General features: G+C 33.8%; 1 protein-coding gene across 2 annotated transcripts in view; it reads left to right on the top strand.

Annotated features, from left to right (window-relative positions):
• Positions 1-18,544, top strand: part of FUT8 (fucosyltransferase 8) — a 121,144-nt gene extending 102,600 nt beyond the window's left edge. The window contains exons 8-11 of one of the 2 annotated variants that reach the window (XM_074584341.1): positions 4,397-4,643; positions 5,865-6,041; positions 12,655-12,805; positions 16,910-18,544. In XM_074584341.1, coding sequence (XP_074440442.1) covers positions 4,397-4,643; positions 5,865-6,041; positions 12,655-12,805; positions 16,910-17,227 — 893 coding nt within the window. In that variant the 3' untranslated portion in view covers positions 17,228-18,544. The remainder of the gene's footprint in view (positions 1-4,396; positions 4,644-5,864; positions 6,042-12,654; positions 12,806-16,909) is intronic. The other variant, XM_074584340.1, reaches the window with a different exon arrangement.
• Positions 18,545-18,978: the final 434 nt, after the last annotated feature.

The raw sequence follows: 18,978 nt of genomic DNA, 5'->3' as shown, positions 1-18,978 counted from the left end.
TGTAAGTCCTGTGAGCTATAAAATAAGCGATTAAGGTACATCGGCATATTGCAGGGAAACAAAGCTATGCTTTTTATAACACGCGCAGCTCATTTCAGTATTTAAAAAGTAATCAGTGGGACTTCTGGAAATTGAAACTGTGTTACTGATCTATTAGTGATGAACATATCCAAAAAATGGTGATAAATAAGAACTATGTGGTGCAAGTGGCATGGGTCATCTAAAGAAAAATCAGTTTCTTTACAAGTCTGTGATTTTCCTCCAGAGTATGTTTTAATGATAGAAGGGTGGGTGTTATCAGTATTGCAGTACTTCAGTATTGCGGACTATTACAAAAACACTTGATCTTTTGATTACTCAGTGAAGGAAAAATGGATTCAGTTGCAGAACTTTGTAGGACTATTTTTTAGGTGAATCCAAACTGAGAAATAGCACCTGGAATCATATGAAAGCTAGCTATAAATAGAATTATAGAGGCAAATTTTGGCAACTGTAAAAGCAAAATAAATCACCTAGGAAGAAGTGGCTCGAAGTATTGCTGAAATGTAAATGACTTAGAACAACTCCAGAGGTATCTTGCAACCTAAATAATTCCATGATTCTGTGATCAAATGTCATAGTTGGACCTGCACTGAGCAGGGAATTGGACCTGATTGCAATGATGATACTGTGATTTGAACTACTAACATGAGAAAAAAGATGTAAGCATTAGTATGGATTATTACCTTTTATGGCTTATCTGTTATTTAACAAAATACAGCTGGGAAGTGGAAGAACTGAAGTATTTTAAAATTTAGAGACTACATAGCTAAAAACTGAAGAAATGTGTGGATAAAAAGATCATTCTGTATTTTTAACCCGACTTCACTATCTTCAGTTGAACAGCTACAATTCATATCAATCAAGAATGTTACTTAATGTTTTTGTAATGCATATGCCTGCCTATCAATCTGACTGTATTTTAGTTATCTATTGTATCATTGATTTTGATTGCAACTTATTTCTGATTAAATCAAAACATTATCCTGCTATCCAAAATTTCCATGAAAGTTTTTTAAACTGTACCCATTGAAAATAGGGCAAGATCATTACCTATTAAGAATCTTTCAATGAATACTGAAAAAAAATACAAATCAGTAGGTTAAGGAAGGTGTCACTTGCCTATATGGCTGTTGCAGAGAGTTATTTATGCCTTCCAGTTACTGATGAGTTACTCTTCACTGGTTTTGTCTGGGACAAAAGCAAACAGTTGCTGTGAGTTTTCCTTTTACTGCATCTGCAATCTCATACTTTTTAAAATGGGTGAAGACTAATAGGAAGTTTTTTTCTTCATTGTTCAGAATGATAATAAAGGTAATAAAAACTAGGAAGTTGTCAAAAAGTTTCTTAGAATTGTTACATATCTAAGTGTTTGATAACACAGATATTCTAATCAATGACGTCAAATGGCTGTGCTTTATCACAAGTTTGTATGTTTGGATTAGGTAGATTTACACACCTTGCCACTTCTCATTTTATGTAAATTGGTAACAAAATAGAACATTGTTGAAAATAGTGATGACCATATTGATAGTTTGATTTTTTAATTTTAAAAAACGAAAAACAATTACACGTGTTGTCTCAATGCAACACTCTGTATGTCAGAATTATTTTGTCAACAGTTAGTAACTAGCAAAAGTCCTGATGCATGAGAGGCTTCTGTGACCATTTCAAAATTTTTAATTATAATAACAATGCATTCTTTGGTCTGTTTTTGTGAATATTTCATTTTATGACTTTCCATTTGTTACCCGTACTTTCAGTGATAGTTCCCTTGTTGAGTGTCATATTGTGTAGTTTTACAAATTAAGGAACTCTTAATCTTCTCTGTGAAATAACCATATGATATTTTCAGTTCCTTCTCAAAGAGTAGTTTTCCGTATCTCAAAGTGCACTCATTAACACTTGACCTAGTAGTTAATTTTGCACAACCAAATTGTTGTTTTGCCTTAATGAAATACATTTTGTTTGTTTCTGATCTTTATTCCCAGCAAATCTTTTGCAAGTTCATTACTATTCAAACAATGTATTACATACAGTTGAAAGCTGAAATCTTCATGTGGGGTGTTTCGCATCTTCTTTTGTATTTTTGTGATTTTGTCATATTTTAATCTAGTTTGCTCTATGCTGAGAGCTTTCATAGTTATTGCTGGCCGTTCTTGTTTTCTTCAAAACCTTAGGAGAGCCCGTGGAAATTTTTAGAAGCACACTCTTATCCTTTAATAGTATGGAATAGTATTGAATAGTATTGGGTGCTTTTCAGGATCAGAATGCCAATTAGTGGGTCAGACTGCTCAATCAGCTTTATCCATAGCAAGACTTTCCAAATGGCTGTCTTTACACAACAGCATATTTTTTCAATGATAGAATGACATATAAAGAATTGTCAGTGATACTATACTTAATAAAAATTCACCTTTTTGTATGCACCTTAGCATCTCTGCTTTTTCTCCTCAAAGAACTGCAGCAAATTTCCTTCTCTAGCTTAAGATTGGAGTCTTTTCTTTCTTCTCTTGGGTAAGATTGCTATTGCTTCTTCTGCCTTGTGTTCCTTCCCCCACTCTCAGTTAGGGGGAAAGGGTAAAAAGGATGGAACCCCAAGCGTTCTTTCATACCATTCCCAAGCTAAACGTTTCCTCTCTAGACTTCTGACTAATACTTCACAGCTGAACCAGATGTAGGACTTCCCTGGCTTCAGGCTGCTTTTCTTTATTCCAGCTTTCTGAAGACATAATGATAAAATATTATCCATCTTCTTGTAAGAAAACTTAAATGCTCAGTATTTTTACTAAACTGATGAACTTTTACTAAATCTTTTTCTGTAAGCGTGATATAACGGATGGTAGAAATATGAATTGGCTTCTTGAATTGAAAAGTATCATTCATACCTGCAGTATGTATTCTATGGGAAATTCTTCTAAAAGATCCCTTTATAGTGGTGTTATACAATGCAGTGATGAAATATGCGTAGATGTATAAATAAATCTATGAAGACATGTCTTCCAAATCTATTAAAAATTAATTGAAATGTACCTGATCATAACAAACATTCCTTATTCAAATAACCATATCCCAGAGAGTTACTGCTGGATTTTGACTAATTTTGGTGGGCTCACTGATGTTAATGCTCACTGCATTCTGGCAATGTATGACTTAATCATGCACGTGTCATATTTCTACGACTTTGACACAAATATACTGAAGTGATTTTTACTGCATGCAAAAGTGTTCTAACCTTAGGGATTTTTCACTGTTCTTAAAATAAGACTTGTTATCCTTGCTCTGAATTGATTTTTTCAGCCATTAGGTTTACTTGGTCATCAACAGTTATATGAGTTTGCTTTGCTTATATTTAAAACAGTTTTCTTTCCTGGCTGGTGGGCACCACTAGACGGAGAACGCGCCGTCTTTGCCAATAAACACTGCAGACAATGAAATATTCTTTGGAGGAAATGAGCACACTAGAAATCTTACCTGAAATGTTCAATGTTTCAAAAATGTAATGTTTTGAATTATGTTGTCATGTACTGTAATTTATTTCAGTATATGAAAATAGCTTTGAATTGTCAATTATGTAGACACGTTTGTGTAATTTGTAAAAACGCTTAAAAAATGATTAGTAGCTATTGAGCCTTCAGGAAAAGTCCCATCTAAAACATCTGTGTATTCCACTTTAGTTAGTATTTAAAAGATAACAAATTCTTACCTGTATCTAAATCACGTGCTTGTATAGTGCTTGGCTGTTTTCCTTAATCTATTTAATTTGATACTTATCTTCATAGTTTAAGTTCTTCAAGACAGGAATTGTCTCTCTATCTGTCCTTTCTCCCCTTCTGTCAGTAGAGTAGCTAATTTAATGGATCTGATGATGTCTGAAATCCTGAGATTTACTACAGCAGGGCTGTACGTTTATTTTTTTAATAACTTCTTAGGCCTTAAAATGTTTCTTTTTTTATTTTTTAAACAAGTAACTGAATTTTAAGCATTTTAGATAACAAGTCTGTTCAAGTAAGCCTTAGCACACAGTAATGGTGTAGCTGTATATAAAAAGGTATGAATACGTAAACAGGAACATGTTTTATATTTTATTAACTACCAGCTGCCAAGGATTCAAGGACCTTCAACCTTGTTCTACTGGAGTGGATTGTTAGATACAGGTCTTACATAAATCTAGTCTAAGACTATGATTTTTTGTTAATTTTTTTAATGCTATTTTGAAAAACTAGAGCAAAGGTTATGTAGTCTTTTTGAAGTTGAAGATACAGTTTAGCTGATATCTTTGGGATGTTACTTGCCAATGGTAAAGCTTATTAATAAAGTAAATGCTTGACTCACCCTAGTATGTATTTTAAAACAGGTGAGGCTAATGATAAGGATGTTCAGGTGGTGGAACTTCCCATTGTTGACAGCTTACACCCACGGCCACCTTATTTACCGTTGGCTGTCCCTGAAGACCTGGCTGATAGGCTAATTCGTGTACATGGGGATCCTGCAGTGTGGTGGGTCTCGCAGTTTGTGAAATACTTGATTCGTCCACAGCCTTGGTTAGAAAAAGAAATAGAGGAAGCCACAAGGAAACTTGGTTTCAAACATCCAGTGATCGGGTGGGTATTTAGTTTTCTTTTTCACTGTCTGTGCTTTAATATCTGTATATAGTGATTCATGTTCTTGACAAATTGTTTTATGATGGTTGTTTTGCAGGGAGAGAGGGTGCTTTCTAGATGAAGCTGTTATTTTTTAACTGTGCATAGTACAAGTTGATTGCAAGTACCTTTTCAGCATAGTTGTCTACCTATAGTTGGACAGATGTATAAAAGGCGGCTCAAGAGAAGGTTTGCTTATATGTCCTTCCATTTTTAGAAATATAATATAGAATTTCATTCATGTAATTGCCTTACAGCTTGTATTCCAGACACTTTTCTGTCTGGGTCTTCTTTTCAAGTGCCTATAGCCTTTACATTTGAGGAAAAAAGGCTAAGCCTACATTTTACATGCCACAATCATCAACTGTTTTTATTGTTGGCCTCACCTGAACATGGTATGTGCCTTTCCCTTTCCTGCTGATGTTTTCACTATTGTTGTTTCTTAGCAGTAACTATGAATTGGAAAGGTCTGTATGGGGAGATATGGGGAGAAGGAAGAAAAGCACCTATGGGCAATGAAGAGCAGCTTGTGGAAGAAAGGTTTTACTGTCATGTAACATGAAAAATGTCACTGCTGCTGTACAAGAATCTGCAAATATTGCTCTCTTTGCCATAATTTTCCTTCAATCTTTCTTGGAGTGCACAATAGTGATGTCCAAATGTTAGCTGGCTTCTACCATTGAATTGGTAGGCCACTTTACTGCTAGCGGATCTGAAGACCTGTTAGGTTTCAAGCAGATGGGGAAGATGCATTTTTAACTACCTTCATTCAAATCCTGCATTGTAGTTGGTGTCCCAGTATACCCATGATGCAAATATTCCTATTTTGCTTTTGAACTCTATTGATCAAGCATTATCTAACTATACTGGATAACTTAACCTTTTGCACAAAAGGAATGCTTTGTATGCTATAATTAAATCTCCTTCATTCTCTTCTTTCAGTTACCCTTTGCCTTCCTTGGAAGATTATTATATTGCTTTCAAGGACAGACTGACAGCTAACTTTATGTTGCCAGTGTGTCCGATAGACATCAATGAGTTTTAATCCATCCTGGTTTTATGTAGGGTTTAAACTTAATATGCATTGTAAAAGCACAGGCATGACATTTAAAGTTAAAATTTCAGACGCTAAACTATGTATTGTATTTATGAATTAAATTCCTAGTTTCTGCCTTTTTCCAGTGTTCACGTCCGAAGGACAGACAAAGTAGGAACAGAGGCAGCATTTCATCCCATTGAAGAATACATGGTACATGTTGAAGAGCGGTTTGAACTTCTTGCTCGCAGAATGCGTGTTGACAAAAAAAGAGTGTATTTGGCTACAGATGACCCTTCACTGTTGCAAGAGGCAAAATCCAAGTAAGATGAATTATGTTTATATTACAGTTTGTTCCTTCTGGATAGCTTTACAATTTCTGACTCTTATGCGCACAAATCTTAGTGTCATTGTTTTGTTATCATTTAAACAGTTAAGATTGCATTTCACCTTCCAGTGATTTTGATTTTTCTCTCAGAAATTCTCTTTTTTGGATGATTTTTTTAATCCTAGCTATAGGACGTCCCAGCCCGCAGTAGAAAATATAACTGTTCAAACCTGGAAATGCACAGTGTGGATGCATTTACTCCTAACATGTCCTGTATTTTCCTGTAAAAACTCATTGTTAAGTTGTGTGTTTTGCAAGGTGTCACTGAATGACAAAACCTGTTTAGTAAAATAAAGCAGATGCATATGTAAGAATAATGTTCCATATTTAACTATATCTTTCTTGGGTTATGGTGTTTATGGGATATAAACTATTTCACAAGTGCTTATTGCCATGACTCTGGAAACTTGGATAAGTATTTTGGATACATTCAATTTAGGCGTATTCATTACTGAGTACAAGTTCACATGTTTTCCTTTTGAGTACTATTTATTTATCTGTCTACTGAATAGCACCTATTTCTGTTTCCAAAATTTTATCTCCCTTGAGCATACTTAGTTTTTCATTTAAGCAAGGAAATGAAGACTTTTCAAAATCAAGGTAACTAAAAAATGGCAAATTTTTTAACTTTTATTCTTGGTAGACATGCTTAGAAAAATATGTAAGATAACATAATGGATTACAAATTTTCTTTGGCATATACAAGGTAAGCAGAAAATGTTCTTTTGTAGTAAAGGAATTATCTACCGCATTGCAAACCTGTGTATTTCAATTGTGCTATTTCTGTTTTTCTTTTGTATCTATAAAGGGCTGCTGTTTGAATTAGAGAGTTTTGAAAAAACTAAACGAACATATACAACTCCAGATGATGGCAATCTAATCCTTCCTTTTTTGTATATGTAGAGACAAGAACAGTAGCAGAAACAATTATGATAACATAACATTTAAAGTGCAAATCTGAACAATGAAAAGACAGGTAATACAAAATTGAGGTTATAATATTTAATTCATTACATTGTCCTAAATAACTTTAATTACTGCTTGTAGCATAGCAGAATTCAATATTACTGCAACAATCTTAGTTATGCATTTTTTCTTTGTGTTCAACTTTGAATCCCTAGCACGGTATACTTTGGCTTTGTGAATAATAATGAGATGCACCACCTGCGTAAACATATCATCCCAAGTTTTCAGTAGCAACAAAAACTAATAGTAGAATTGTGACTTGCTTAGTAAAACAATACTGAATTTTATTAAGCATTGCAGTCTCTGTGTCAGTTTAAAGTCTATTCCAAATCACACTTATTGAAATATAAGTACAGCTCATTAGTACAACATTCATTTTGTATGTTTTCTTAATAAAAGCCATAGAATCTGTAAGTAATGAAGATTATTTTTTATGTGTTGCTGCTGAGTTTTCAGGCCATAGCTTACACTGAAACATAATTTCCTAAGTTGCTTGCAATCGAGTAGAAGTCATTTGAAACCTCCTGTGATTTCACAGAAGGCAGGATGCAATTTGATGTTTCAGCATTTAAGGGTGTCTGAAGGGCAGGTTAAGGTCAGGTTTTGCTCATGAGGAACCTTTTCTTCCTCTTCTTGTGAAGAAGATACAAATTAGTTTACACTTCTGACAAAAATGTTCGAGTCACACTGCACTACTGAGCCTGGATAGAATCAGCTATTGCATTGTACTGCAGCAGCTTATGTTGCATTCATTATTTGGTGCACTAATATTAGTAAGTACTAGATACTATACCTCTCTTTACATGAGAGTGATTGGCTGTCAAACAATGTTGGCATTTAAATAATGAAAATTTAGCCAACATTCACATGAATAGGCACGTTGTTTCTATTAAGAGAAGTATTTTACACTACTCAGAGTCATGAAAATGGAAATGTTTTGAATTAAGTTTCAGAAACTTCCCTTGCAGTCAGTTGTCTACCAACTGCAAGTACGATACTAAAGACAGTGGAGTCAACACTATCAGTTTGCAGAGTGTTTTTGTTTGTTTTGCTTTCCAAAAGAAAGGAAAAAGTGATGTATTTTCAGAATTAGGATGCTATAGAATAACATGATTAGAGAAGACCGTGGTTTAGAGTTCAACAGCTGTAAAGATTATGAAATTAAAGCACTCGACAACTTCTGGTAAGCAGAGGTCATGCTGTTTGTCTTAGGTAAGTAAGTGCTGTGTTAGGGATGGTGTAAAATGCTTGTTCTTCGGCTGATTTAATATTTTCTGATACAAAATTGAATTTTCTTGTGTATGTGTTTCTAGTCTATAATATTATTGACAGCATCTTCTCTCTTTAAGGTAGAGTATTCACAATAATGCAGCTGAACACGTACATAAATTCTTAGGAAACCATATTTAATACCTTGCTAGTTTATATATGAATCTATTAAGGTCTCTCTTTCATGTATATGAGCAGTAAAATTCAACAAATTGCATTCTTTCTTTCAGGACGTTTACCTGTAAAGTCATCTGTATTTTGCTGTTTCATCTTTTGCAATAATTTGCCTCCCTCATGAGGTTTTTTTCCAGCACTTATGAAAGCTTTATTCCCACCCTATTTCACTATTTATTTACTTCCGCAATAGCAAGTTAAAGTCTTTTCTCCCTGTATGCTATCTGTAGTTTAGCTGTTGCAAGCTTCCCCGCCCCCAAGTCATAGTGTGCTTAATATATAGAATTCAGTACTGCTTCAAAGTTCTTGAGTCTGATGAACAGCTCATACATTTCCCAAGACCTGAATAAACACATTATTTCTTACTCCATCTGTTTACACACAGGCTCACACTGTTCTTTCAGAGGGAAGAAAACTTGCATTGCCTGTTCTGGACACTGCCCCAGTCCTAGCAAATTGATAACAGGAGCCTGGGACTCGCCTTGGTTTGCACCTGCTGCACAGTGTAGCAATAAGCTGTAGTTACACAACTAGTTATTCAGCTTCTGAAACCAATTGGAACTTGAAATAGTCTCATAACTCTGCTTAGTTTGTATCCTTATTTGAGGCTGGTAAATGCAGGAAGGAAAGATTTTAAACTCTCTCTTCTCTACCTTCATCTGATTTCTTCTCTTACCTTTTTCCTAGGGGGGAAAAAAAAGTAAATCCTTCCTGGCCTGTATATAAGTTTCAAGAATTTATTTAGGTAGCTTTATAAGACTTAGATGTTGTTTTTTAGATATGTGGAGGAGATATACTACATATAGTTAGTCTGATACAAAGGAAAACGTATGGTGCCAGTTTCCATTCTTTGTTTTTGTCTTCACAGTCTCCTCCTTTCCTGTTATAAAGAAGAGAATGTGTGGGTAATATGTTTGGAAAGCTAGAAGAGATCCTACAAAATTACTGTATTTAGGTGATTTCTCTCAGTAAGAATATGACATCTTATTATTTGTTATTCATTTACCACTGCATTCAGGAATCCTTGTAATAGGATCATGCCTGAGTTCGGCTTAAAACAAAAAAAAATCCCCCAAAATTTATGATGTAAATTTTACATAATATAAATACAGATAGAAAAGGGAATAGAAGGAAGCAATAGCTAACTATAGAGCTTTAGAAGTTTCATTTCCTTTATTCTTTGTAATCATTGTGGTAAGAATAGCTTTAAACAGAATCTAAAGCATTATATTGAGTGGGAAGGAGAATTAAACCTTGCCTTATGCAGAAGGTCAGTGGGCCACATATGGCTAAGCTTGAGAGGAGTATAGGTTTGGCCTTTTACTGTATTTTTCTTTATGCTCTGGTTTCAGCCTGTGGTGGAGACAGGATAGTGAAATAGAAGATTCTTTGGTCACGCCAAGTATGGCTGCTATTATGCTCACATTTTAGGGTGTTTAAAGGAAACATGTTTTCCGAAGCATTAATATAGCATGGTGTGTGTGGGATAACATGAAAGTGCTTGTTTGAAAACTTAAACATATGAGTAGATAAATGCTAAGCTGGGATTACTGGTTTGAAGAAATAGGTTCTGAAACTGTTGATAAGGTGAATTTGGATCAGCTTTACAAACTGGAATTAAAGACCGGATTTAAAAGTATCTCAAAGACTGTTTCCGGAATAAAGGGAGGAAGGAGAAAATTTTAAATATGTGCATAAGATGTGCAAAAGTTCTGCTTGGGTTTCCTTTGTTTTTTAACCAGATCCAACATGATATTGGTGTGCCTCATTTGTTAAGTTATTAGACTGATCTTTTGCTCGTAAGAAATCAAATTCTTCAAGAAAGGTTCTTTTGTCTATACTGAGCATTTGGACTCTGATTTTTGAAGTCTGAAGGAAGTGGTTAATTTTAACAGTATTCCTGATGCCAAGAACTTGCAAAGGGGTGTGCAAATATCTTTACTATGTTCACTGTCCCTAGAAATGACATCTTCTGTTAAGCTTTCTTCATGTTGCTACCCTCAGAGCTGTGTCACTAAAATAAGACTGATGTCCATTTCCATTCCTCAGATAGTTTTCACAGTAGAGTATGACATATTTCCATTTGGTCTGTACTTTTTTTCTTAAAAAACACCAACCTAATATTCACACAATGGAAATAGAATATATCAAAAATATTGTCTTGTCATCTGTTGTATTTTGAGAACTGGTTAAATATTGACAGAAAATGTTAAACACGAGAAGATAGGAAAGAAAATTATCATTGTGATAGAGGTCATCTTGAAAAAAACTATTTCTTTATACATATCCTTCTATAATTTCTCAGAACAGATCTTATCAGTTATTCCAAATGAATAATGTTTCCACCTTCTCTTCCCTTTTATTTTTTGTTGTTGTTTTGTGGGTTTTTTGTTTGTTTTGTTTTGTCTTGTTTTTAATGTAACATGAACTTCCCCTGACGTTCATGATCGGATGCAGCCTTTAAAGTCGTCATACTATCTCTGGGAAAATTACCATGCATATATTATTTTTTGTTAGAGCAGATGTTTCTCTCAGGAACATAAAATTATATTAAAATTGCTATGAAGATAAACTAAAATTCTTTCTCAAATGTGGAAGTTCTGCTTACGGCTTTTTGATTGGCACTTGAGATAAATTTCCTGATTTGGTAGTCATGGCTAGTGAATGTTAGATGGAAAAGCCTGCTATATTTGCCCATTTCACTTTTGAAAAGAGTTTTCCCATAATTTTGACATTAAAATGGAGTAAATTAGGGAAATTCTTGCAAGAGATCCTCATAATCTACATGTCTACTGTGTGTCCAGAGTGTATACACAAACTGCATTGTTGTATAGAAGTGCGTGCTAACTTCAGAATCTTTCCAAGAACTTGCGAGTGTAAACTTTATTTTGAGCAATGTTCAACACAGGACGGTCAGGCTTTGAAGCATCTACTTACAGGTCTAAGTTGTTATTGCCCCAGCATTAGGGCCTGCTCTATATTCTGATTTTCTTTATTAAACAGTATAAGAATGATTAATTCTTCCAAATGTAATATTAGCTGCCTCGCTGTCTTATATAATACGTTGCTTTATAATTGCTATGAAGTTGTAAATTTGAAAAATAAATTTTATTTTAATTATTTTGTGATTAACCCTGTACTTGAAATTTTGTAGTTGGCAGGTTAGTCGCATGAGTTGCACTCCGTGGTTGAAATATAATTATTGTGTAACAGCAATGTAATTACGATCTCTGTTAATCTACCTGGAATTTTTCATGTTAAACTTATTTTTGGTAGGAGGCTGTCTGAAAATGTAATTAATTCATGATACTTCTTACTATTTATTTCAGATTTTAGTTCCCCAGTAAAGGGGTACAAATATTTTGAGGAAGACTATTCTTCTTTTCACACTTTTTAAAATGATTTTTTTCTTTCCAAGTCATTGTTACATGTTAAAAACTTCTGATTTTATTTTTAAAATAATATAAAACAAGGGTTTATATTTCAAATAAAAATATTTTGACTTAAAGTATTATTATTTTGCTTATGATATGTCAGAAAGGTGTATTGACATGAGGTTTTACACTTCTTTTATTTCCTTTTGACCAGGAAATAGCAAAATTTGTTCTCCATAGAGCCTTAATAACCGTGAAAGACTTTTTTATTTTTTTGGTTAGTTTGGATTCATTTATTAATATGTCCCTCTTACAGGTTACTGATTTTCTTGCATGGTGTCATAATGAGTATCTAATAGAGAATATGGTAATAAACAAAATGTAGTCTATTAAAGACACTATCCCTTATTCTATCTAGTAGTAGGGGAAACGAAGTGATCTGTGTATACTTCATCTAAAATCAGTAGCATTAACAGAATGTGACATACACTTCCTCATATTTTTTCACTTCTACAGTGTCAAATCTCAGACGTAAAACATTGTTTTATTTAATTTTACCTTTTCTGCATAAAGAGAGGGCGTTCTTGGAGGCAGAAGTAACACTCTAAAATGGTCAACAAAATTATAATTTATTCCCTGTAAAGCAGAGACTCACTTGAAAGAAATTAACTATCTTATCTTGCAGCAAAGATGAGGGTTCTTTAAAAAAAAACAAACAAACAAAAAAAAAGACTTTGCTGTTAAAGGTGTATTATATTTTCACAGGTATCCAAATTATGAATTTATCAGCGATAACTCCATATCCTGGTCAGCAGGACTTCATAACAGATACACTGAAAACTCCCTGAGAGGTGTTATTCTGGATATTCACTTTTTGTCTCAGGCAGACTTCCTGGTCTGTACATTTTCGTCCCAGGTAAATTGCAATACAATACATATGTACCAGTTCTGAATCTCAGTTTTCTTCATGCTCCTGTTATCTTATTCTCAGTGGTTTCTCGTGAGAATTTCAGGAAGAATTAAAGGCTTGCAATGCTATGCGAACCTTGAAGAGGACTGTAAGCACTGGTTGATGTTACTGTCTTAATTAAGGCATTTGAAATAAGCAAGAAATAGTATCAAACATGTTTAAGACTTCCTTGTTTTCCATAAAGTTAATGTATAACTTGTATCCATTCATTTCTATGCAGCTTAGTTGAGGCATTTGAAATAAGTAAAAATAATTTTAAACATGTTTTACACTTCTTAATTTTGCATAAAGTTAATATGTAACTTGTGTCCATCCATTTCTACACATCATTGCACCCTACTACAGTTTAAACGTGTCTGCTGTTGCCTTAGTTGACTGTGGGAATGGAAAAGAATGAAGAAAGCATTTAATTTCTCTCCAGAGTCTATTAGATTTCTAGCAATCCACCAGCAGCGCAATAAGTGTGAGTTCTGACCACTGTAATCCATAGAGACCTCTTGTTGCGTAATTATAAGCTACAAGCTTCCTTTCTTGAGTGGTTTGATGAAGCAAGTTGGAGTCCATTAGAAAACTGAATCATAGAATTGTCATCATTGGCATTTTCTTCTTATTACATCATATTGTATATTAATTTCACATAACATGAAAAGCTGTTTTAAAAAGCTTTCTTAAGATTAAGAAAGACAAGAAAGCAGTATTCTGTGACTGATATGCTGATCCACTTAATTCAAGGATGGCAAAATATGATTGAAATCAGAGTGAATGGTTTTTTACCTGTTGTTGTCATATATACTCTTAGGTGACACTCCTGGTTAGGAAAGCATTCAACTATAGATGGCAATAGATTGTCATCACATGTGATTGTACTGTTACATGGAAGTGGACACCAAACTGAAAGTTAAAATTCACTTCAAAAAGAAATGTTTTCCACAGCCTGAAATGTAAATTGTCTTCTGTGCTGTAATGACAATTAGATAGGTAACAAGCATAGCATTAATACTAATATATGATCAATGCAGTGATATATTGACCTTGATAGCCAGAATTCTTAATGACGTTAGCAGGACAAGAAGACAGCAAAACCAGAAAAAGCATTGAAAAGCCTCTTATCCCTCAGTCATGCTTGTGGATACATTTTTTTTCACTGTTCACCAGACCCTGTGACAGAAATGACATTTTATGGCATATTTAGGAGGCTATTAAGATAGGCTACTTCAGACCAAGACATGACTAAACTCTAAGTAAAAATCGTCACTAAGAAAAGCTTGTGAGGAGCCATCCACTTGTATAATAATGTTTGATTCAGCTGAAGTATGTCCACTGAATACATATCAAGTGAAAGAGGTGATCACCAGCCAAGACCTAGGGCTGCATGTCTTAAATACCACACATGCATTGGTGTAGAGACAGTTCATATTCTGAAGGAAGAATTATGTGCTCTTGGATGAAAACTTAATAAGAAATCTCTAAATTTTCTGCTCTTATTATATTCAGATAGCTGTGTTAAGTGTTTGCTTTAAATGAAACGCTGGGTATAAACAGAAGAAACATGTTTAAATATAGGTACAAATGACTTCGATGGAATGTATTGTAATTGAATTGTAAGTATTGGAGTAATTAAAAAAAAAAAAAATGTATGTTAAAATACATTGACGTAGTTAAGCTGATATAGGTTGATGAAGACCTCCAGAGGTCATCTGATGCAACCCCCTTTGAGCATACCTTTTGGGTACATGGTATCTTTGAGCTCCAGTCTCATTCTACATCTCCGGGCATTTCACAATAGACTTTTGCTGGATGACATACTGGTTTTCCAGAGTTGCAGAAAATTCTACTGAAGTCTAGGAAATCCTGTACTAGACTGTTACTCTCAATAGCTGAGACTATGAATTTAGTACAACTATCTACTTAATTTGTTCAGGGCAATTTCTTGTGTTTTAATAATTCAAACTCCTCAAAAATAATTTAGCACCAATTTTGCTGGTCATGGAACAATGTGGATCTCTACGGTATTTTCATATATTTGGCTTTTCTAAGGTCTGTTGCAAGTTTTCCCACTGCTCAGAAAGATTTCTCTTTTATGGGTTTAAAATTTGATCCTCTGATCTCTAACATTTGAACTACTATCTCTGTGTCCTTTCATCAATTAAATAAAAAGTTTGGTACTTACTTTGCCATTGAAGGTAAGCAAAATCAGGCTATTAATGACCATCTTTTGTCCAATCTGTATGAAGAGGAAGTAAGGATAAGGATGTAGTCTAATTTATTTCCAGTGTGATTTTTGGACTTTCATGTTAATCAATTGTATGCTGACCTTTTTCCACTTTCTTTTCCTTGCCAAAAAGAGTCAAAACTTCATTACAGAGGTATTAAGTGAAAATTACAGTATGTGTGAATAGGATCAGATGCTTTAGGAAGTCCCCTATATTAATTCTTATTTATGCTACCAAAATTAAATGGATACTGACATAAGCTGAAGAATAGATATTTCGTTAAAATACTGTTGTTAAAGAAATTAGGCCCATCAAATGATGTGGAGTCAAGGGAAACAATCTACCTTGGCATATTTCAGCCACATCACATAAATTGAGATGTACAGAGAAGCCACATGATAGTTACACAAATCATAACACAGTATCAGAATTAAGATTGCACATTAAAACAAAGAGCTTTTCTGTCTCTTCAGTCTTCATTTAGATGAAATCATAGCTCCCTCTGCCTGATGTATTTTTCTTCATAATCACATTTCCTTCCAGGATTTCTTAGTCTTTGTATTTTGCATTGTACATGTAAGTACAGAAACCGTCCCAGAAGCTATAAAATAAATAACTTCTTACCAATATGTGGGTAATCAAATTTTTTTATATGCTACGGTGTATAACAAGTACTTTGAAATAATTAACTTCATCCTGATTTCTGCAAGCTACTTCTGAAAACTTATTTCAAAGATCAGATGGAGAGGGATAAAAGGAAATCTATTACATTTTTAAAGCAAAAGCTTTTCTCAAACAAGCTAGGAAAGTACAAATGTCTAGTTTGACTGATCAGAGTTCTATTCACTGTATTTTTAGGGGGAGAAAAGAAAAGCTTTACTATATTTACATAGACTGAAAATTATGAAGAAGCTTAAATGCTTCTTCATACTGAAGAAGCCTGCTGTATTGTTAGTTTATCAAGCTTATGCAAACTCAGAGAAAGATACATTAATATAAATTGGAAGTCAGAAAGGTCACAGTGGCCAAATCAGACACCTGATGGAGAAGAGCTTTCTAGCCAATTGTTGAGAAGAGCTTTATTAAATATAGTGGCAGCCTTTTTTGTTTCTGGCAATTCTGAGAAATACAACACGATTCTCATGTTGGGACCTGTTTCCTGTCTGAAGAAAATTCCCTTCATAAAATGTGATACAGTGACACTTCAAAGTGCATTTTTCTTCTTGCCAACCTCATTATTGTCTTGCTGGAATTCAGTTTCATTTAATTGTCTTCCGAGTTGCCATCACTGTTCTAATATTAACAACTTTTTAAAGCCTTGTGCTTCTGTAACTACTTGATTATGAAAATTGGAGCTTGCTTTAGAAAAGTAAATATAAAGCCTCATTGAAAAATAAATTTTGAAAATGCAAGTTCTAAAGGTTCAAAGGGAAGTAATAAACAGTTTTTATTAGTAGTAGAAAAAGAAAACAAATGTTTTTTTACATTTGATTGGCTACATGTAATTGATTTTAAAAAGCATGATGGCTAGTGTTCATATGGATGTTTTCAATTTCTTCTGAAAAGTGGACTGTTATAATTATTCATCTATTTATTTATTTACTAAATCTGATCACCAGAGTACTAATTAAAATGCTGCAAAATTAAATGCTTGTTATTAGTAAATGTGTAGGTTTTTTAGTTGGGGTTTTTTTGTGTGGGTTTTTTTTATTGACCTGGACATATTAAAACTTGACCGTCTTGTGAAATGTAACTGTTAAACGTTGGTTGCTGACTTGTGTGGTTTATTGCAGGCACAAACAATACTTATGACTTCTCTTCTGTTTTTATTTCTAAGGTTTGTCGAGTTGCCTATGAAATTATGCAGACGTTGCATCCAGATGCTTCAGCATATTTCCATTCTTTGGATGATATCTACTACTTTGGGGGACAGAATGCCCACAACCAGATTGCTATTTATGCTCATCATCCACGAACTGCTGATGAAATTCCTATGGAACCTGGAGATATAATTGGCGTAGCTGGAAACCACTGGGATGGTTATTCAAAAGGCATCAATAGGAAATTAGGAAGAACAGGCCTGTACCCATCTTATAAAGTTAAGGAGAAAATTGAAACAGTCAAGTATCCTACATACCCAGAGGCTGACAAGTAGATTAAAAAGAAGACATTCGGCAGTGATTCTCCATTTTGATTGGTTTGAACCAGTCAACACACTAACTAATGGTTTATATGGGATTTGGATATGCATTTTAACATGCAGTTAAAATCGAAGCCTTTAGTAATGAAACTGGATAAGAAGCTGAGAACAAATGGATGGGCTATTACCTGAACTTAAACATTATTTGTTATATGCACTCTCACACATGCACACACAAAATCACATGCAACAGGAAAACTGTTGTTTTATACTTTTTGTCTCTTTTCAGGATTTGTCCCAGTCATTAGTCTTACATGAGCTTTGGGCTCTTTTCTCTGCCATTAATTGACAATAATGTTTAGACTTACAACACTGCCACATTGTGTAATTTGAGTGACATGAACATATTTTGTATGTGCAAAATTTAAAACATGGTGCCTATATTTGAAAAATTTGTGACCTTTTTAGAAGAGCCATGCCTATTTCACAATGGGCAAGAGTCAATCTTCAACTGGTGTTACCTTGACCACTGAACTTTCTTCAAACAACAGATTCAGATTTCAGACTAGATTTCTTTACAAGTTTATTTTTAGCATTCCATTGATTACTTCTCATCATTAATAAAATAAAGAATACATCCAACAATAAAATAGTCACTGTCTGTTAGGAACTTTTGTAAAACAATGCCATTAACAGATTCTTTAGTACTGATAATGTTTCTGGACATTGCCTTTGATTAAAAAAAACTAAAACAAACCACAAAACCCACAGAGGAAAAAACACATGGAGTTTCACTGAATTTTTAAACACTCATTAAGTAGTACAACAACTGCTAGTGGCACAGTGTTTCTCAGTTCTGTGGACAGTGGGTTTTAGCAGAATGACTTCAGTGGCTCAATTTCTTACATTTATTCTCTAGCACTGTTCTTTTACCTTCCGTGTTTTTCTTCTGAAAATATTTTTTGGGGGATATTATAGATAGACACTTATGATTTTGGCATTGAGTATAGTTGCTTTTAAGTAAAATACTCCAGGTTATCCCATTTATAGAACCTGCCAATCTAGAGTACTCTAAAAAAAAAAAATCTAACAATTTGCCCAGGAAATAGTAGGTTCCAAGAAAATATACACAAGGATGAATTTTTATGCATGAGATGATAGATTAAATTGTTAGTAATTCTTAGTATTTTGAAATCTGTTGCTAGTCTGCACTCTATTAAGAAAAGAGATAATTTACAAAACAATTTTACAAACAAATTTGTAGGTTTGGGGATTGTGTGTGTGTGTGTATATATATATGTAAAATGTACAAGATATCAAGAGATTATTTCCAAATAGAAAGAATATTAATAGCATTATACTGGTTCTAGTGCAATCCAATCTGGAATACTGGAAGTGCAGAAAATGTTTACTATTCAGACATTGAGAAAATGCCACGAGTAAAGATTAAAAAAGCATAACTGGTTGACCTTAACAAAGCAAAAGCTAAAAGGATATTTAATTATATTTATAAATAGACCAAGAACAGTGTTGACATAACGAATGGACACACTTGACCATGAATAAATTTTAGGCTGAAAAGTAAAAGGAAATCTGTGGAGGTGTGAAGTCCAGGGAAAGTCTGCTAATTGAAATAGTGGTGAGTAAGTTGGAACTTGATTGGTATGTAAAGGAATTAAGAAAGTAGTTCTCTGTGACATTACTTGCAGGACTGATTCTGTAGATCCCTTCCAGTTATGTGTTCCTCAACTGAAAAACTATTTTGT

Source organism: Larus michahellis, chromosome 4 (assembly GCF_964199755.1).
Source record: "Larus michahellis chromosome 4, bLarMic1.1, whole genome shotgun sequence".
In the NCBI taxonomy this organism is placed as follows: domain Eukaryota; kingdom Metazoa; phylum Chordata; class Aves; order Charadriiformes; family Laridae; genus Larus; species Larus michahellis.
The sequence above is the reverse complement of the archived record's forward strand: the minus strand, read 5'-3'. Positions and strand labels throughout refer to the sequence as shown.